The 21,406-nt window shown below is 47.7% G+C and overlaps 1 protein-coding gene across 9 annotated transcripts; it reads left to right on the forward strand.

Moving 5' to 3' along the window:
• The first annotated feature begins 5,986 nt into the window (after positions 1-5,986).
• ASGR2 (asialoglycoprotein receptor 2) lies at positions 5,987-21,151 on the forward strand. Of its 9 annotated transcripts, none has more exons than XM_079904115.1 (9): positions 5,987-6,129; positions 7,251-7,504; positions 11,947-12,066; positions 12,266-12,361; positions 13,032-13,103; positions 13,331-13,417; positions 13,512-13,657; positions 20,384-20,490; positions 20,740-21,151. In XM_079904115.1, the coding sequence occupies exons 2-9, from the start codon at positions 7,381-7,383 to the stop codon at positions 20,894-20,896; spliced, it is 909 nt and encodes a 302-aa protein (XP_079760241.1). In that variant the 5' UTR covers positions 5,987-6,129; positions 7,251-7,380; the 3' UTR covers positions 20,897-21,151. The 9 variants fall into 9 exon arrangements, with proteins under 9 accessions (XP_079760241.1, XP_079760248.1, XP_079760242.1 ...); XM_079904122.1 differs by having other exon boundaries at positions 7,251-7,447; XM_079904116.1 differs by having other exon boundaries at positions 7,266-7,504.
• Positions 21,152-21,406: the final 255 nt, after the last annotated feature.

The following is a 21,406-nucleotide window of genomic DNA, read 5'->3' on the forward strand; positions in this document are numbered from 1 at the left end:
TTTTTATTTTGTCTTAATTTATTTTTGGCTGCGTTGGGTCTTTGTTGCTGCGCGAAGGCTTTCTCTAGTTGCGGCGAGCGGGAGCTACTCTTCGTTGTGGTGTTCTGTCTTCTCATTGCGGTGGCTTCTCTTGTTGTGGAGCATGGGCTCTAGGAGCTCAGGCTTCAGTAGTTGTGGCACGCAAGCTCAGTAGTTGTGGCGCACGGGCTTAGCTACTCCACGGCATGTGGGATCTTCCCGGACCAGGGCCTGAACCCGTGTCCCCTGCATTGGCAGGTGGATTCTTAACCACTGCACCACCGGGGAAGTCCCTCCACTGAGCTTTAGATTCATCTGTGTCCAACTGCCCTCTAGATAGCTCCATCTGAATGGGCCACCAGATGGGACATAAACCCATGTCCCCAGTGAAAGTCAGCCTCCTTGCCCCTGCTGCCGTACCAGATCTCCCCATGTGCTCCTTGACTGATGAGTGGCACCACTAGTCACATGCTTGTCTCGGCCAGAAGCCTGGCTCTCATATGCTCCCCACCTCCACTGGTTAAAATTCTAGGTGATTCCTAGAATTCTAGCTAACATCCTTTAAGATACAGGAAGTAGAGGCCTGGGTCCACAATGTATTAAGACACTGTGTTCTCCAAATGGTTTCCTACCAGGGCACAAGTCATGTCAAGGCCCAGGGCCAACCTTTTCATAAAGCAAAAGGACAATTACTTGTCAGGTTTCCTCCCACTCATTCTATTGCACCCTCCCCCACCCCTGCAATGTGCCCACTGGACAAAGTAGAGGAGGGGATTTATAAATGTTAGACCATTTATTTTCTATGAGAGATGAGAATTAGCTCTCTTATGCCACTGCTATCTTCCAAATATAGTAATAGTGGCATCTTTAGTTTAAAAATAAAGTGTTCAAAAAAATAAAAAGAAAGCACTCACATTATGTGTCTATGTAAATATTATGTCCTCTAGGACCTATTACTCTACTATTATAACATTTTCTTTCTTGTACAGTTTCTTTTGCTTTTACTGGAGATATAATAATTATTCATCTTGCAATGTTTTCCTTATAATAATTTTCTATTTCTTAAAATTAAAACTCCATAAAATCGAATTCACTTTTCTCAGGAGGACTTCTTTATAGTCTTCTTAGCCACTGTCTTGAGTGTTAATTCAAATTATTTGCTAAGTATCAGTCTAGCAGAGTCCTAGCTCTTAGTTTTTCCATCATGCCCATGAGAAAAGAGGAAAGGGCCACTGAGCCACTATTTCTGATTTGAAATAAGAATTATATCCTTGCTTAGAAATTCCCAGTACAACAAGTGACCAAGAAAGACAACCAGTCAGAACCACAGGCATTTTTGGGAAATTATTTTCACCAGTGATGGCAACAATTTGTTTGAAAGTTTTGGGAATCCTAAGCCTTCCAAAGAGAGAGTTAATGTTGCAGAGAATAGAATACATCCACAAGAATTATGAAAGTCCACCCTGGTCTCCATAGTTCACAGGGTAACAAGATGGGTAGGCTTGTGATCATCCTCACTGTACAGCCTATCAAATGAGAGGACTTCCCTGGTGGCGCAGTGGTTAAGAATCCGCCTGCCAATGCAGGGGACATGGGTTTGGAGCCCTGGTCTGGGAAGATCCCATATGCCGCGGAGCAACTAAGCCCGCGCCACAACTACTGAGCCTGCACTCTAGAGCCGGTGAGCCACAACTACTGAGCCCGCATGCTGCAACTACTGAAGCCCGTGCGCCTAGAGACTGTGCTCCGCAACAAGAGAAGCCACTGCAATGAGAAGCCCGTGCACCACAACGAAGAGTAGCTCTGGCTTGCCACATCTAGAGAAAGCTGGCGGGCAGCAACGAAGACTCAATGCATTCAAAAAAAAAGAAAAATGAGTCTCCATCTCTTCCTTGTATCTCTTAAGTTTATTATTTATTATAAAAATGACTTGCATTTTTAAGGCCAGCCTCTTGAATTTCATTAGTTAGCATTATACGAAAAAAAGCCAACCTGTAGGCAGAAATACAGAAAGAGTTGAATAAGATTTTATTTAATAAGAACAAAAAGTCCCATATTGAGATATTCTTTTACGTGTCTTGTTTTTGGATTATTTCCTCACTTTCTATGGTACTTCCAAACATAGTAGAAATAGGAAATAAATATTCTGAGCCATGGCACATCTGAAAGCTCTTTATTCTACTTTCTCATGCCAAGATCATTTTCACCTACAATTCCAGGTTGAAAAACATTTCCCTTGGAAGTCTGAAGGCATCATCCTGTCTCCCAATGTTGAATGTAACAGCTGAAAGGCAGAATCCATTCTAATTCTTTATTATTATTGTTATATAATAAATATACAATAATAGCTTTATTGTTGATAAGCAGTGAAGGTGGATTTGGCTCAGAACCTTAAATCAAAAGGACTTGTTGGGCTTCCCTGGTGGCGCAGTGGTTGAGAGTCCACCTGCCGATGCAGGGGACACGGGTTCGTGCCCCGGTCTGGGAAGATCCCACATGCCGCGGGGCGGCTGGGCCCGTGAGCCATGGCCGCTGAGCCTGCGCATCCAGAGCCTGTGCTCCGCAACGGGAGAGGCCACAACAGTGAGAGGCCTGCATACCGCCCAAAAAAAAAAAAAAGGACTTGTTAATATTTCATCCAGGAATTAGGCAGACATATTTACCTAGTCACAGGCAGAGCTGGGCAAAGCAGGCTTTCTCTGCAGGGGCAGGCTCAAGTGTCCTGGCAGAAAGTAGATCACAAACTGAGCAGGGAGACACCAAAGAGAGCCCCATGGGGCTGAGCCAGGCGTTCTCAGTACGTCAGGCTTCCTCCCCTGGGGAGAGTGAGTGAGGGCAGGGACGTGTGGAGGGAGGCCCAGAGAGTTTCCCTACTGGGAAATGTACATGGAAACATGATGCCAGGGGAAAAAAAGACCCCAACTTAGCTGTTTTCTCATTAAAAATTAAAATAAACTTTGTCTTTTTGTTCTTTTTTTTTTTTGAAAGATTTCCTAATTTTTATCTTCCAAAACTTCTGTTAATTTTTTTGGCTTTAACAATAATATTTTTTATTTTCAAAAGACCTTTCTTGTTTTCTGAAGGAGTATCAAGAATATACAAGAAATTCTGCAAATCAGCAAAGTGAATTCAGGAAACCCAATAGAAAAATGGATAAAGGATGTAAAAAAGCAGTCTGTGCAAGGGGAAATCCGAAAGACTAGAAAATGGATGAAGAAATGTTCAGACCCACTATTAACCCTAAATGCAACCCAGAACAGTGAGATGGCATCAGGCTGGCAGCTACTGAGAAGCTGGATAATATCAAGTGTTGAGAAGGATGAGTCAAAAAAGGGAGTCCTCATGTCCTGGTGGTGGGAGTGTCAATGGGCACAACAATTCTGGAAAATGTAGAGCCTGCCAGGACTCAGTGAAATTAAGCAAGAGAATCCTTTGTGACCTCCCACTTTCACTCCTGGGTATATTTCACAGGGAAATTCTCACCTAGGTCCACATGGGAACTTGACGAAGCATTAATAGCAGAGATATAACAGTAAGACCATTTCTAGGTGATTAATATTATCACAGGAGAGGCAAGGATGGAGGATGCAGTGAGGGGACTGAGTAGAGAAGCATAAGGCAATCGAGGAAAGAAAAGGAAGAAAAACTGTACTGAAAAAGAGTATTGCGGATAGGATCTCATTGATGCAAAAAAAAAAAAATAATGTGTGCGTGTGTGCATGAAATTAAGTGTGAGAATATTCTGTGACCTGGCAATTTCATTCTTGGTTATAGTCCCTAGAGACAGTCTCACCTAGGTCCACGTGGGGACATGATGTGTTCATTGTGGTAGTTGGGTGTTGGTGACAATCTAGGGTTCATCATTAGGGGACTGGGTAAATATACTATGATGGATACACTCCATTGAATATTGTGCAGTGGTTCATAGCAACAAACCAGATGTACAAATAGCAACATGGTTAGATCTTAAACATTTATTCTTGGGTGAAAAAGATCAGGAACAAATGAGATGTATAAAAGTTCCATTTATCTACTTTAAAAAACAGGCACACAAACTATACCACATATTTGATAAGGATACATATTTAAGAATATATATTATTTCAGTTATCTATTGATACATAACAGACCAACCCAAAACTTCAGTGGCTTAAAACAAACAACTACAGTTGACCCTTGAACAAGACGGGTTTGGACTGCGTGGTTCCACTTATATGCAGATTTTTTTCACTAAAAATGTGTTACACCATCTGCAGATGCTGAACCGGGCATACAGGGGGTGAAGTTATACTTGAATTTTCAACTGCAGGGGAGGGTCGGTGCCCCTAACCCCTGCATCATTCAAGGGTCAATTGTATATTTATTGTTTCTCAGGATTCTCTGGGTCAGAAATCTGAGCAGGCCTAGGCCACATGGACCATGTGGCATTGGCTAGGGTTACACACTTGGATGCATTCAGCTGTTGGCTGGGCTGGGCTGGAAGCTCCCAGAAGGCTTTGTTCACATGTGGAGGGCCTTGGTGCGCCTTCATGTTCTCTCTCTCTCCATATTGTGTCTTACCCCCTGGGTCTCTCCACTAGGTCTCTCTCTCCAGCAGGATAGCTGGACTTCCTTACAGCCTGGTGGCTGGCTTCCAAGAGTGAAAAATGAAGCTTCCAGGTCTCTTGAAGGCTGGGTCCAGAACTGACAGATTGTCAATTCGAGCACTTTCTATTGGTCGAGGCAAGTCACACAGGCAGCCCAGATTCAAGGGGAGGGGAAATGGACTCGACCTCTGGATGGGTGGTGTGACCTGCATGGACAGTGAGGGGAGAACTTGACGGCCGCCATCTTTGGAGACTGTAACAAGTTGCAAACGCACGATTTTGGCTGCCTCTGAAGAGTCGAGGAATTGGTGTGGGGAAACAGGATGCAGGAGGAAAAGCAATAAAATAAGAGAAAGGTCTTGCTCAGACTTCCGAGGAGGACTGGGTGTCATGAATTCGGGAATACCACTAACATAACTTCCTGCACCTGAGGTACAGAAACGAAACAAACAAAAAATCTAAATCAACCAAATAAAACAGGATTCCATAACCAAAATCAGAAAACCAACAAAAAGTAATGAGACAATATGGAAACCTCAGAAACAGCCCAAGCATATGTCAATTTTTGGTAGACTGAAATGCTGACTTTCAAATAGGGAGAAAGAGAAGGATGCAGAGAAACGTCTTCTCTGTCCTCTCTCGCCAGTGCCAGGGTGGGGGGTTGTACCCTGAAACTTGGAATCAGTTCAGTAAACGTACGTGGCTGGTGAGAATGCCCCCATCCCTGGATGGCAGTTGGTAAACCTTGATACTCAGTAGAATAAGCCATTTTTTAAGCTTGTGCCTGCATCTTGGAACTAAAACCACATCCCTGCCAAGACTGGGACTTCATGGTCGTGTTTTTCAAACTTTGAGTTGTGACCCCAACTTGGGAAACTCAATTTAGTTGGTCATGAATTTGAATGCAAGTAGTAAGGTAAGCATTGTTTTATGAAACGTTCATCTTAATAATATATCTACAAATTCATTCATTCAGTAAATACTCATTGAGAACCTACTATGTGCCAGGCACTGGGGATTCAGGAGAAAGTAAAACATACAAATATGCGTGTGTGTGGGTGCCTGCGTGTGTGCTCTGGATCACACTGTAAAACGTATCTCTTACTGCGAGTTACAGTCAAAAAGCAAAGCAGCCACCACTGCTTCTGTGACTTCGCAGGAATGCCAGGCTATTGGAGTGTGTGGCTACTTCCTGTGTGTCAGAAAGTTACCCCAAGAAAAGCACAGGCCTGTGTCCCAAACCCTTTTCAGCACAAGGGGAAACACAGGCAGCTTTATAAAAGGAACTCTGCCCGCAGCCTGCAGCTAAGTTTGGCGAGGGTCAGAAAATCAGGGAAGAAAACCGGGTTTTCTTTCCCAAGCTATTGTTCGCGCGAGAGTAGACGGCGAGGTGGTGCGAGAGTAGATGGCAAGTTCGCGCGAGAGAAGACAGCAAGTTCGCGCGAGAGTAGACGGCGAGTTAATCACGCTTCTCGGTTCATGGAGGCACGTCTTCCTCACAGGACTGTGAAGACCCCCTCGGATGGTATGCCTTTTTTCTTCTTTATCCGGTTTTGCCTCCCAATTTCCCTACCCACCTCCACCCGGGTCAAGTCACTTAATCTCCCCAAGGCTTTATTTCCTCCTCCGTGAAGTGGGAACAGCAGAAGACCCACCTTCTGGAGTGAGAGTTACCTGAGAAAAGGTCTGTGGATCATTCAGCCCCATGGCTGGGTGTGAGGACCGAGGTTTATGTTGCCAGGGCCACAGAAGGGGCTTATTTATGAGGTTGAACCCCTCCTGCCCACTGCCTTCTGAAGGGATGCTCTTCCCTCGAACTTTGGGTCCCTGAGGGGCTTTACTCCCCTCCTGGAGAGTGAGGCCATCTGGCCCAGAGCCGGGGAGCCTGGTGGCTGATGCAGCAGGACGTGGCGGGGTGCGCCTAGGCTCAGATGCCGGATTGGGCAAGAGCACAGAAGCGACCCGTCTGATCCTGGTCAGGGATATCTGCCCAACAATTCTGGGAAATTCAGAGGCGGGAAGTGAAAGGGGGGAGGGGCAGAGGGGGAAGAGCCAACTGCACCCCGGCCCCTCCTGGCCTGGCCCCCTCCCAAATGTGCCATGAGGAGTGAGGTGACTTGCTTGTGGGGGAAAAGCGGACCAAAGAGACCCCTTCTCTGTGAGGGACAGAGACAGTCCTGCCCCCCACCCCCATCACGCTTTGCCTGAGTTCCAACCACTTCTGTTTACCGTCCAAAGTCCCAGGGGCAGGAGATGCCAGGTTAGAAGCACTTGGACACTCAGACACACGAGTTCAGGGCCCTCGCCTGGACAGGCCCCCTCCCCTTCCCTCCTTTCCTCTGTGAGCACCACCTGCTCCACTTCTGGCTCAAGCCCCTCCTTCACCCTGGGGCCTGGGCTGCCTGGGAGACTGGAGAGTCAGCCCTCCAAACCTGTAGCAGGTAACCGAGGTCGGGAGGCAGGCGGGACCGGGGTGTCTGGGATTAAAGAGACCCTGGCTCAGAGAGAGTGGGGGGCTGATGGGAAGATGTGGGGTGATTTGGAACGTATGGAGGGGAGGCTTCCGGCCATGTCAAGGCCCAGGCATCTCCTGAGGAAGGATGGAACCCAGCTGTATTTCAGCCCCACACTTCCCGCCAACCTCAGATCCAACCCAAACAGTTGCCTCGACCTACTATCAGCCTCCGCCTGAATTAGCGTCTTAACACAGCATCAAGCCCGAGCTCAGCCCCAGCCCCAGCCCCAGCCCAGGTCCAGCCACAGCCCAGGACCCAGCATGGCGAGGGACTTTCAGGACATCCAGCATCTGGGCTCTGAGGAGAACGACCACCAGTTTTGCAGAGGTGAGGGCCCAGGCACTCGCGGGCGCAGTCCCAGGAGAGAAGATCCATTCTGGAAAGGCAAGTGTCTGGTGTCTGGGGCTTCGCTCCACCTTGGTCTAGCTCCTGGTCGCCCTCTGTCCCTCCGAGGTCTCTGTCACATTCACTCTGTGACCAGGGACTGTCCCCTGACCTCACCTCCTTCTCCACCCCCAGGACCCCAAGAAAGGACCCCCTCTTCCTTCCAACCTAGGTAGCGTGTGCCGTGTGTGTGTCTGTGTGTGTGTGGGGGTGGGTAGGTGTGAGTTGGAGGGAAAGAGCACAGAGATTCTGGAAGATTCCCACTTACCCCAAGCCCCCTGCCTGGATCCTTCTCTAGCAAATCTTGACCGAGGGCTCCAAGTGTCTGAGAGAAGGTTTTCAGGTGAGAAGGATCTGAGCAATTCTAGGCTGAAGGGCTGGAGCTGGGGTGGGGGAGGGGTGTCAGGTGTTCGTGCTGGTGATGGAGTGAAGCTCTGTGGAGACCAGGAGGGGTTGGGACTCGAAGCTCAGGGAGGAGGATTGGTTAGCCTGGGCTAGGAGGAGGGACCTCTCAGTCCTGAGGCTGGCAGACCAAGGGAGGGCAGGTGCTCTCGCAGGTGAGGGTGGGAGCTGGGCAGGGCAGGAACAGCAGGAAGGACAGGTATTCCCACCACACTTCTCCTTTCCTGGGGTAGCGGGCTGGCAGACCTTTCCACCAGGCAGTAGGCTGCATGGGGAGAGGCCATATCTGTCTACTCCCCTCTGCACCGCCGGGGCCTACGTGCTGTCTGGTATGTAGTGAACACTCAAAAATGATTTTGGATATTGTTGAATCTTCTGAAGACAAGAGGATTCAGTGTTTAAACAGGAGGCTTGGAGAGAGTCTAGAGGTTTTGGATTTCGTGGGAGAGGGGGCTTACCCAAAAAAGACCTGGTGGACAGCATTGCAGGGTGAGACCGAGCAGGTGCAACCATCAGTACTTTTCTCTCCAGCAGCCTCTGCTGCCTTCATGTGGGCTGTGATAAATGGAATATTTATAAATGGAATATTTCCTGCCATATCAATAAACAAAGGATGTCACAGTCATCAACATTGCAACCCTCCAATGGGAGCTGGTGAGCCCTGAGGGAACTCGGGGCTGAAAAGAATACCTGCCATCTAGCAGCCATCAGACTGCAGCCACTCCCTGCGGTGAGCCCTGAGGAAACTCAGGATGTGAAAATACATGATACCGGCCCCAGATGGCTGAGGTGCATATCAAAGGAATGATTTCAGTGGGCCCAGACCCCTGCATCTTCCCATACATAGAAAAGCTCTTAACTTGAGATATCTGGTTTTCTTTAATTAACAGTAATCTTTTGATGTTCCCAACTACCAGCCCTTTGTTGCAAAACCTTTATATATCCTGGCTCCTCCCTTCACCTCCTCGGGGCAGTTTCTCAGAGTTATCTGTCTCCCGGGCTGCAGTCCTCATTTTGCCCCAAATAAAACTGAACTCGAACATTTTTTTTAAGTCAACAGCTGACATCTGCCACCTGCTTACCAGGGACCACATTCCATTCTTCCCCAGCCTTTATATGCCTATAGTTTTCAGAAGATTTAGAAATATATTGGCCATTATTTCCTCCAAAAATTTTTCTGCATCCCTATCTCCCCTTTCCATCAAGACTCCAATTACACATATATTAGTGATCCCACAGCTCACTGGTGGTCTTTCTAGTTTGGAAGGAGGGGTGGGAATCTTTTTTCTCTTGGTGTTTCTTTTTATATAGTTATTATTGCTATGTCGCTAAGTTCACTGATCTTTCCTTATGCATGTCTAATCTTCCACTAATTCTATCCAGTGTATTTTTCATTCCAGACATTGTAGTTTTCATGTCTAGAAGTTCAACTTGGGACTTTTAAATATCTTCTTTGATAGCCAACTTAATTTTTGAATACTTTACAATAACTTTTAATGTCGTCTGTTAATTCTAACATCTGTGTCAGTTCTGGATCAGTTTTGGTAGATTTATTAACCTCCTCATTATGAGTTGTGTTTTCTGGCTTCTTTGTATGCCTGGTAATCTTTGATTGGATGCCAGACATTGTGAATTTTACCTCCTTGTGTGCTGGATATATTTGTATTCCTCTAAATATTCATGAGCTTTGTTCTGGGATGTGGTTAAGTAACTTGGAGTCAATTTGATCCTTTTGGGTTTGCTTTTATAATTTGTTAGGTGGGTTGGGAACTTCTTGGGTACTCTACCCAGTGCCCTGTGGGTTATGAGATTTCCAGTCTGGCTTGTGGGAATAGGCACTATTCTTGGCCCTATTCCTGCCAGGCACTGTTCCCTAAAGCTTTTGGATTGTTTTTCTCCTGGCCTTGGGTAGTTTTCCTTACACGCATGTGTTGATCAGTACTCAGCTGCTTGCTTGAGGGAAACTTTCCCCAGATCTCTGGGATTCTCTCTGCAGCTCTCTTCTCTGATCCTCTGTCCTGTGAATTCTGACCCTTTGGTCTCCACAGACTTCCAGCTCCATCTGGGCTCTGATTGGATTTCCCCTCCCAGCCCTGTGGCCTGAAAACTTTCTCCCAGCAGGACGCTGGGGCAATCAGAGGGCTCACCTTGTTTGTTTCCTGTCTCCACAGGGATCATTGCCCTTTGTTTCCTGAATCCCAGTGTCTCGAAAAATATTGTGTCTTACAGCTATCTGTCTTTTGTTGTGGTTGTTTCTGGGAGGAGGGTAAATCTAGTCCCTCTGGGTCCATGTTTAGACCCGTTTTTTTTTTACTTTCAAACTTGCCTGTGCAGCACTTTCTATGTTTAATTTCATTCTCAGAATAATCCATTCAGGTAGCTACTGTTCTTACCCCAATTTTTAAAAATCGCAGTAAGAACACCTAATATGAGATGTACCCACTTGACACATTTTTAAGTGCCCAGCAGCCCATTGTGAGCTCGGGCACCATGTTGTACGGCAGGTCTCTGGAACTTATTCAACTTGCATGACAAATTTTATACCCCTTGAACAGCAATTCCTCATTTCCCCAGCCCCTGGCAACCACCATTGTACCCTCAATTCCTGAGTTTGACTCTTTTAGATTCCTCATTTAAGTGGACATGAGAAAACGGAGGCGCCCAGAGGTTCAATGACTTGTCTGTGACCTCAGAGCCAGTTGGTGGCACAGCTGATCAGCCGTGGAGGGTGTGGTTTCAGGGTAGAGGTGCAGGGATAAGTGCTGAGCTGACCCAGAGTCAGGGGTTTATAGGTCATAGGTCAGGTTGGGAAGCAGGACAGGGGCCCGCTGAGTGGATGGTGCTGGAGAGAGCAGTCAGGGCTCAGCCATGGGTCCCCTCTGGGTGGGGAAGACTGTGGTCTGGGAGAGCTTCTCTCCCAGGGGATTGAGGAAGACTTGTTGGGGGTGAGAGGAAAAGGGGAGGATATGCTGAGAGGGGGGAGTGGGCAGTGGGGTGTCAGAGACATGCCTGCCTGGGTCAAGAGGAAGGCTGGGTGTGGCTGACGTGGAGGAAGGTGACAGTCCTTGGTGTGAGGGGTCAAGAGTTCTGGGTGGATGAGGGGGTGCCTGGTTGTGGAGAGAGGGGGCTCAGGGTCCAAGGCAGGGAAGAGGAAGTGTTCTGTTTGCAGGAGGAAGACACGAAAGCAGGAGCCCACGGCTGGGAGGACAGCCACTGCCAAGCCTGCAGAGTTGGCAGGAGGGGAGAGGCCAGCTCTGCGTGTGTGAAGATGTGGGTGCACGAGTGTGAGAGCGTGTGAGTGTGTGAGAATGTGTGTGTGTTACGTGTGCTGCAGTATGTGCGAGAGTGTGTGAGAGGACGGGCATCTTAGTGCGTGTGTGAGAATGTGCTAAGGAGAGTGTGTGCACGCATGAGTGAAATGAAAAATGCGTGTGTGATTATGTGTGTGGGGGGGGATCAGGGCTCAGCTTGGTCACGGGGGAAGGAGAGGTTTCTGTGAGATGATTGAGCGCTAAGGGGAGAAGGTTTATGGTGGAACAGAGGTTTCTGGGGGGCAAGGGCGGAGGGAAGAGGGCAAGGAGGCCCTGAGTGGTGGGAGATGGGAGGATGGGCTTGGGGGGCGGCCCCTGGGGAGTGGTCCATGGTGGAATGACCCTGACTTAAGGATCCCAGTGGAATCGGGGGCAGTTGTCCCAGTTTTGGATTTGTCTGAGGGGCCCAGACAAATTTTAAGACAGGGTCTAGCCTCTAGGACCCCCAGGTCCAGGGTCAAGGCTGTGCACACAGATGATGTGAATATCACGTGCATGTGCATCATATGCCTCTGTGTGTGTGCATGTTTGCATGAGTTCCTGTGGGTGTGAGTGTACAAATGTGTGTGTGTGTGCACGCTGCGTGAACGCTGGGGTAAAGCCCATTGACTCCCCCAATAGCACCCCCATCTACCTTCCTCTCGCCCCCTCCCACCCCAAGGCTGTACGTCCTCAGGCTCTGTTCCCCTGCCTCCGATGCCCCTCGTCCTGACACCCCTTCTCTTGCAGGGATGCCGCCTCCCCAGCCCTTTGTCCTGCAGCGTCTCTGCTCCCAGCTCCGCCTCAGTCTGCTTGTCCTGGGCTTCAACATCCTGCTGCTGGTGGCCGTCTGTGTGATGGGGTCCCAAAGTAAGGGTCACAGGGGTGGGGCAGCAGTGGGGGAGGCGATACAGGCAGTGCTGGGGGCAATGAGAGCCACGATAGGGGAAGAGATGGGGGCAGTGCTGGGGCAAATATGGGGGCAGTGCTGGGGTGGGGAAGGGGACAGTCAGATGGATAGTGATATGGAACACAGCGCAGCCCACTTCATCCTGTTCTGTCTGACAAGGAGCACAGCTGCAAGTGGAGCTGCAGACTCTAAAGGAAACTTTCAGCAACTTCTCCTCGAGCACCTTGATGGAGATCCTGGCTCTAAGCTCTCATGGTGAGTGGGAGTGCCCCTAGGGGAGGGACTGGGATGGGCTGGATGGTCAAGGAGCTGGTTTTTCAGCATGGGTTTGCTGGACTCCGTGCTGGGTGCCCAGTGCTGGATCTGCAATAGGGGAGTGTTTGCGGGGTGCTGGGGGCAGGGTGTGCACAGATGCGGGCAGATAACCCAACCGGAGAAGCTGGGCAAGGCTTCTAAGGATGCTGATTCCTGAGCCAAGGGTCCCTGAAGGATGAGTAGGTGTTAGAGTGGAGGATGGAGGTTAGAGCCAGGTAGAGAGCAGAGTCTGTGATGACCGGGGCATGAGGAAGACCACTGCACATTCTGGGACTCTAAACGCGTCCAGTGTGGCAGGAGGTGTGGGCCAGAGAGGTGGGTAGGGGCCAGGCCATGCAGGCAAGCCATGCTAACTCGTGAGACTTTATTTTGAGAAAGTGGGAATCCATCGGAAGGATTTAGCAGTGGACAGGCCTGCGCAGTTTACGCTTCAGAAAACCACTGCGCAGCATCGGGAAGAGTGGGCGGAGTCGGGGAGACCAGTGGGCGGGGCACGCAACGTCCCTTGTCAAGGTAAAGGTGGCCCAGACTGGTGCTCCAGTGGTGTGAGGATAGAGGGATGTTGGGGATGCGGAACGGAGGGAAACAGTTTAGCTTTCCTCTTTTTCAGGAGGCAGCGCCGGTGACAAGGTGACATCTCTGGAAGCCAAGCTGGAAAAACAGCAGCAAGACCTGAAAGCAGGTCAGAGACTGTCCCTTGAGAGAGAGAGAGAGAGAGAGAGAGAGAGACAGAGAGAGAGAGAGAGAGAGAGAGAGAGAGAGAGAGAGAGAGAGAGAGAGAGAGAGTGTGTGTGTGTGTGTGTGTGTGTGTGTGTGTGTGTGTGTGTTGTGTTTCCCCAGCCAAATGCTGGAGTCCTGGTAGGTGGGCACACACACTGCCCACACCATTGTCATTATTTTGGCCCCTAGATCATGCCACTTTGCTGCTTCATCTGAAGCACTTCCCGATGGATATGCGCACGCTGGCTTGTCAGCTGGCATTCCTCCAGAGCAACGGTAGGGACGGGGCGGGGTGTGTGGGGGTCTCCAGTCCCTCCTGCCTGTCCCGTCCAGCTGGATCTCATCTCCCTCTGCCCCCCAATGCCTTCAGGCACAGAGTGCTGCCCCGTGAACTGGGTGGACTATGAAGGCAGCTGCTACTGGTTCTCTCGCTCAGGGAAGCCCTGGCCTGAGGCTGAGAAGTACTGCCAGCTGGAGGATGCTCACCTGGCGGTCATCAACTCCAGAGAGGAACAGGTGAAACCGTACCTTTCCCGAAAGCAGGAGGAAACCTTGGGAATGCAAACTCTGGGAGGCTGGGTCAGGCTTGTTTTGTTATTTTTTCTAACCTGAGGAAGAATCCAGAAGCAGAAGTCTGGCCCAGATCTGGGAGATCCATGATGGAATCTAAGCCATTGATTCTAAGAGGTGGGAGATTACAGCCCGGAGCTGGGGCAAAACACAGGAGCCAGGTGACCGGGTGATGAGGAGCACGTCAGGAGACAGAATATGTGGCAGGATGAACTAAAGGGCCGGGACTTGGGTGGAGAACACAGTGGAGCCACTGAGAGTCCCTGCTTGCTGTGTGCTGGCCTTGGCATGTGATGGTCCCTTGGGTGAACGGAACAGAGTGGGCGGGATTCCCAGAGACTCACCGCTGTGGGTTACAGGGTTCCTCCAAAGCACCCCAGGTCTCCCTTCCTGATGCTATCACCAGACCACAACCCCAAATGGCAAGTTCACAGGGAAGAACCAACCCCTTAGAACGGGTGGGGCATTTTTGGGAAAAGTAAATGGTAATATTTACTGAGTCCTTACTATGGGCCAGGCACTTTTATATATCTACTTTAATCCTCACAACCCTATGGGGTAGGCATTCTTGTTATCCCCACTTTGAGGGGCATAGAGATGAGGGAACTAAAGAGCAAAGAGGTTAAGTAACTTGCCACACATTCTGCATGGTAGAATGATTCCAAACATATCTTGCTTTACCAATCAGGTTGAAATTGCCAACATTCTATCAGTATTGGCCTATAAAATATCAATTTCATTTGGGTCAACCTAAGATTTCAGCAGTCTGTGATTTGGTCCACAAAATTTCATGCCGGCTACAACTTCATGGTGGATGGGTTTGTACCTTCATCATTAAAAAAAAAAAAATTATTTATTTATCTGGTTGGTTGCACCAGGTCTTAGTTGTGGCTCTCGGGCTCCTTAGTTGCAGCAGGCGGGCTTCTAGTTGCGGCATGCATGTGGGATCCCTGACCAGGGATCAAACCCGGGCTCCCGGCATTGGGAGCGCAGAGTTCTATCCACTGTGCCACGAAGGAAGTCCCCACCTTCATCATTTTGAAGTGAATGTCAGTGTCCTGTTTAATGCTTTTTGCCTTGAATTCATCTTCATGTGATATGAATAGACTGGTCCTTGATTTCGCTTGCATTTGCTTCATGTATCTTTGCCCATCCTTTTATTTCCAACCTTTCTGAGTCTCATAGATGAGTCATTCTCAGCCTTCGCAGTATATTGTAATCTCTTGAGGAATTTAAAACATATTGACACCTGGTCTTACACTCAAAGATTCTGATTTAGTTAATTTTGGATTCATCCTGGGCACTGAGATTTTTTAAGGTCTCCCCCTGACCCCATCCGTGTGATGCTACTCTACTGTTCAGCTAAGCTTAAGGTATTTCTCCTACAGGTTGTGTATAGTTGTTTTTGGTTTTTGAAAACTCAGTATGTTAGAGACTGTTTGCCTTTAAGAGGTGAGTGTTATCTCATTTACATTTCTTCTTCTTTTTCTTTTTTTTTTTTTTTTTTTGCGGTAAGTGGGCCTCTCACTGTTGTGGCCTCTCCCGTTGCAGAGCACAGGCTCCGGACACGGAGGCTCAACGGCCGTGGCTCACAGGCCTAGCTGCTCCGCAGCATGTGGGATCTTCCCGGACCGGGGCACGAACCCGTGTCCCCTGCATCGGCAGGCAGACTCCCAACCACTGCGCCACCAGGGAAGCCCTATTTTTCTTTTTTTAAAAAATTTATTTTATTTATTTATTTTTAGCTGTGTTGGGTCTTCGTTGCTGCGTGCAAGCTTTCTTTAGTTGTGGTGAGCGGCGGCTACTCTTCGTTGCGGTGAGCAGGCTTCTCATTGCAGTGGCTTCTCTTGCTGTGGAGCACGGGCTCTAGGTGCGTGGGCTTCAGTAGTTGTGGCACGCGGGCTCAGTAGTTGTGGCTCGTGGGCTCTGAGCTCAGGCTCAATACTTGTGGTGCACGGGCTTAGTTGCTCTGCGGCATGTGGGATCTTCCTGGGCTCGAACCCATGTCCCCTGCATTGGCAGGTGGATTCTTAACCACTGCGCCACCAGGGAAGCTCGAAGCCCCTCTTTTCTTTTTTTAACTGAAGTATGATTCACAATATTGGGTTAGTTTGAGATGTATAGCAAAGTGATTCAGTTATATATTTTTTTCAGATTATTTTCCATTTTAGGTTATTATAAGATATTGAATATAGTTCCCTGTGCTATACAGTAAATCCTTATTGCTTATCTATTTTATGGATAGTAGTGTGTATCTGTTAACCCCATACTCGTAATTTATCCCTCCCTGCCTCCCTTTCCCCTTTGGTAACTATAGGTTTGTTTTCTGTGTCTTCTGTTTGTGAGTCTATTTCTGTTTTGTATATAGATTCCTTTGTATTATTTTTTATATTCACACATAAGTGATATATAATATTTGTCTTTGTCTGACTTAGTATGATAATCTCTAGGTCCATCCATGTTGCTGCAACATTTCATTTTTTCATTTTTTTTATGGCTGAGTAATATATATATATACATACATACATACATACACCACATCTTCTTAAGCCAGTCATTTGTCAGTGGACACTTAGGTCGCTTCCATGTCTTGGCTATTGTAAATAGTGCTGCTATGAACGTTGGGGTGCAGGTATCTTTTCGAATTAGAACTTTTGTCTTTTCCAGATATATACCCACGGGATATACCCACAGGTGGGATTGCTTGATCATATGGTAGCTCTGTTTTTAGTTTCTTAAGGAACCTCCATAGTGTTTTCCGTAGTGGCTGCACCAACTTACATTCCCACCAACAGGGTACGAGGGTTCCCTTTTCTCCACACCTTCTCTACCACTTATTGTTTGTAGACTTTTTGATGATGGCCATTCTGACCAGTGTGAAGTAATACCACATTGCGGTTTTGTTTTGCATTCCTCTAATAATTAGCCATACTGAGCATCTTTTCATGTGCCTGTTGGCCATCTGTATGTCTTCTTTGGAGAAATGTCTATTTAGGTCTTCTGCCCATTTTTTTTATTGAGTTGTTTGCTTTTTCAATATTGAGCTGTATGAGCTGTTTTTATATTGGGGACATTAACCCCTTGTCAGCTGCATCATTTGCTAATATTTTCTCCCTTTCCATAGACTGTCTTTTTTGTTAAGGGTTTCTTTTGCTGTGCAAAAGCTTTTGTTTGATTAGATCCCATTTATTTTTGCTTTTATTTCTTTTGCCTTGAGAGACTCATCTAAGAAAATATTGCTATAATTTATGTCCAAGAATATTTTGTCTATGTTCTCTTCTAGGAGTTTTATGGTGACATGTCATATATAGGTTTTTTTTTTTAATAAGTTTATTTATTTATTTATTTATTTTTGACTGCGTTGGGTCTCTGTTGCCATGCACGGGCTTTCTCTAGCTGCCGCAAGCGGGGGCTACTCTTCGTTGCAGTGCGTGGGCTTCTCATTGCAGTGGCTTCTCTTGTTGCAGAGCATGGGCTCTAGGCACTCCGGCTTCAGTAGTTGTGGCTCACGGGCTCCAGAGCACAGGCTCAGTAGATGTGGCGCACGGGCTTAGTTGCTCTGCGGCATGTGGAGTCTTCCCAGACCAGGGCTCAAACCCGTGTCCCCTGCATTGGCAGGAGGATTCTTAACCACTGTACCACCAGGGAAGTCCCAATATGTATAGGTTTTTAAACCATTTTGAGTTTATTTTTGTATATGGTGTGGGGGAGTGTTCTAATTTCATTGATTTACATGTAGCTGTCCAGTTTTCCCAGCACCAATTGTTGAAGTGACTGTCTTTTCTGCATTGTATATTCTTGCCTCCTTTGTTGTAGATTAATTGGCCGTAGGTGTGTGGGTTTACCTCTGGGCTGTCTTACTTACATTTATTTTAAAATACATATCTTCAATCCAGTCTTTTTTTTTTCTGTTTTGTATGCTGCTTTTGTTTTCTGCCATTTGCTATCAGAGATTTATTATTTTTGTTTTCTCCTCTGTGTTATTTTGGACTAGATGTAGCCTGTATTTCATTATACTAGTAATTACTGTCATAACTTTATTTTTTTATTTTATTTATTTATTTATTTTTGTGCTACGCGGGCCTCTCACTGCCGCTGCCTCTCCCATTGTGGAGCACAGGCTCCGGACGTGCAGGCCCAGCAGCCATGGCCCACGGGCCCAGCTGCTCCGCGGCACGTGGGATCTTCCTGGACCGGGGCATGAACCTGCGTCCCCTGCATCAGCAGGCGGACTCTCAACCACTGCGCCACCAGGGAAGCCCTACTGTCATAACTTTAAATGATGGGCTGAAACTTACTGGCTTCAAAAATAAGAGGTTATATAACTTTCCATATGAAAGATGAGGAAACCAGCACACCTTCACATGCCTCACTCTTTTCTCTTTTTTAAAATTGAGATATCATTGACATTTAACACTGTGTAAGTTTGAGGTGTACAGCATGCTGGTTTGATACATTTACATATTGCAATATGGTTAATACAGTAGTGTTAGCTCTCACCTTTATCATGTCACATAATTATCATTTCTTTTTTTGTTGAGAACAATCAAGAACTAGTCTCTTAGCAACTTTGAGGCTTATAACGCCTTGTTCGTTTCTCTCCCACATTCCTTAAATGTTTGCACGAATAGTTGGAGTCTTTTCTGTCTTTGAATTTCATTAACCTCGTCCAGATATATCTCAGTGTTGCTCATTCTCTGTATTTTTACTCTGAGGCCAGGAGAGTCCTTTTAACACATAAAGTTAGGTTTTCTAACATTTTGGAAGATTTTCTTAAGCCCTGTGTTTGAAAATTTTTTCTTGACCATTTGTTCTCTTTTCCTCTGGAGCACATCTTCCAAAATGATCTCCATTGTCTGCCCCTATAGCCATCATCTTATTGCTATTTACTTCTATCTTTCTCTCTTTTCCTCTGTATTCTGCGTTCTTTTCTCAAGCCTATCTTTTGTATTTCAGGCTTGTTTTTTTTGCTGAATTGCTGGGGTTTTTTGTTTTTAATGTACTTCAAAATTTTCTCTTCAATTTCTTCCCTTTACTTTTCATTGTTATCTTTCTTCTTTGATATATTGTTTCATATTTTTATGTCGTTCATCTCCTCTTCAATGTTTTTGAGGATGTAAGTTGTTCTCCAGTATCCTCTTATGTTTTGAAACATGCCTTCTTTACAAAGTATATTTTTCACCTCTCTTTTGATATCACAGTGCTTTTTTCTTCCTCCTCTTCCTTTCCATCCTCTATTTTTGCACAAGTTCCATGATAATACTCCCCTGTGCTACTTCTTTGAATGGGCTGAATTCTTTCTTGCCTGTTATTTACTCGTGAACAGGGCAGATGCATTCTTCTGGACTATCTTCTTCAATCATTTGGCAGTATTTCATTCTTCCCCTCAGTCTTCAACACAGAGGGCTGGATACTGATGATTTGTATTCTTTGTTCAGTTATTCAGCTTCTTGTGATGGTGGGAAGAGGGCACTGGGGCAGGTGGCAGCAGCGAATAGAATATCTTGTCTCCAGTCACTTTCCCTCCAGCTCAGTTGACTCCCTTGATTTTGGGGAGCACCCCTACCAGCCTCTGAGGGCTGTCCCTTCATGCGCAGGATGTCGACCTATTTGCAGGATTCTAGAATTCAAAGGCGCTACTGTATCTGCCTTTAGATGAGGTGACTAACTGCAATCTTAGTTGGGTCTCTAGGACATGAGAGTGGAATTAGGAAATTTTCCTCCAAATGCAGTTGGAGACCTTTCATATGCTGTCAAAGAGAACTGCTACACGTGCATGTTGGTCACCCATCCTCCTGTTTCCTTCATAAAACAAGGTGATCACACCCTCCCTCTGCTGCCCTCCCAAACCAGGGGACTTAAGTTCCCAGAAAGGGCCATATCTATAAGAGAAAGCTGCTCGGATGTCTGTTGTCCTAGGAGGTGTGCATGAACCCTGGCAAGCTATCTCAAAGACAACTTGTGTCCCAGCCCTTGCCAGCTGGATGGCTGGGCTGCCCCTCGCACATAGGGCATCTTCCTATTTTCATCCAGACTGCTAGACTCCATGTAGCCAAGTCATAACAGGGCTGGCAGTGGGTCCAAGCTTGGAAGCTCTGGGGCCTGGAAAACAACAGAAATGACAGCTATACACAGAAGCAGGAGCAGATAAGTGTACATGAGAGGCGAGTGAAACTGAGATCCTTAATGGGTAACTGGGGCCCATGGGGGCGGCAGGGGCCGGGGTCAGGATCCAAGAGTTTGAGGCTGTGAGCAGAAGACAAGGAGAAGCCTAGAATCTGAGTCTAGCAGCCGTGCGTTAGGAATAAAACGGGAGGCCAGGTCAGGGGGCAGCGGTCATGAACTCAGGCACTGGATTGATGCTCTGGGTTCCACGATTACCGTGAGTTCCTTGACCTCACATGTAAAGTGTGAATCATTAGGGCGCCCAATTTAGAGGGCTTTATGAGATTTAAATAAAATAATCCTTGTAAAGCACTTAGTGCAAGGTTTAGCCCAGTAAATATTCACTAAATGCTAGCTATGGTTGCAGAAGAAAAAGCAAGGAACTAGTGTTGGGAGCTGCTGCTTCAAGGTGGCAGCAGATCAGGCTGGGGAGGGCTGAGGGAACCATAACTGATGCCTGCGTGGAAGTACAAGGGACTAGAAACTTCCCTCCTGCCTGTTTTCCAGAAATTCATTGCACAACACACGAACCCCTTTCAAACCTGGATAGGCCTCACTGACAGTGATGGCTCCTGGAGATGGGTGGATGGTACAGACTATAGGCACAACTATAAGTAAGTGGCTTCTCCTCCTCTCTCCCTGTTAGTTTGGCCTGGGGACGGCCATCTCGTCTCTTCCCCCAGTACACTCCCACTCGTCCCTCAGGGACCAAATTCTCCAGCCATCTTCCCCCCAGACTCCCAGACTCCAAGGCTGCAAGCTGCTGCTCCCTCAACCGCCCAAGGCCATGCGTTTCTGAGGTGGGGATGAGGGTTGCTGGGATGAGGGGGCATCCAGAGCTGAGCTCTGTCCCGCCTTCCTAGGAACTGGGCTGCCACTCAGCCAGATGACTGGCAGGGGCACGAGCTGGGGGGCAGCGAGGACTGTGCTGAGATCCGGGGGGACGGCCGCTGGAACGACGATTTCTGCCAGCAAGTGAAACGCTGGGTGTGTGAGATAAAGCGGAACATCACCATCTAGGTGTCCTGACCTCCAGCAGACCTCTGACCTCCAGCAGACCTCTGACCTGCATCCTGCCTGCCTCCAAGTCCTCCACTGGGCATTTTGAAGAAAGGAAGAAGAGAGTCCTCAGAGGTGTGGGGAGGGGTTGAGGAGAGATAGAAGGGGGTGGTTGAAGAAGCTCAGACCTTGGGGAGACTGAGATCCCGCCTCCTTCTGAAAGTCACTGTAATTACTATTATAATTTTTGGCCTCCTCAATGGATTAGGAAAAGGACAGATACTTGAAACTCTGCGTGGTTTGGTTATTTGGAACTGGGAACTGTAGGGTACAAAGAAGAGGGAGGGAGAGGGTCTGGAAGAGAGAAAGCTTAAGTGCTAGATGGCTGTCCTTGACACCTAATCTTGAAGACATGGGTCAGGGAGGGGAGGGAAGAGGATTGAAACAGAGGAAGGCCCCGTGGAAGGCACTGGTGGGGGCGGGGAACTGGTTGGGCTGGGGCTGGAGGGTCTGCCCACACCCTGAGGGCTT

The sequence above is a fragment of the Stenella coeruleoalba genome (assembly GCF_951394435.1).
Source record: "Stenella coeruleoalba genome assembly, chromosome: 19".
Taxonomy (NCBI): Eukaryota; Metazoa; Chordata; class Mammalia; order Artiodactyla; family Delphinidae; genus Stenella; species Stenella coeruleoalba.

Bases quoted from the DNA above. Each gene is read 5' to 3' on its own strand.
- ASGR2 (XM_079904114.1), top strand. The intron at 13,418-13,511 runs GTAGGGACGGGG...CAATGCCTTCAG, and splicing joins GGCATTCCTCCAGAGCAACG to GCACAGAGTGCTGCCCCGTG. The intron at 13,658-20,383 runs GTGAAACCGTAC...CCTGTTTTCCAG, and splicing joins TCAACTCCAGAGAGGAACAG to AAATTCATTGCACAACACAC.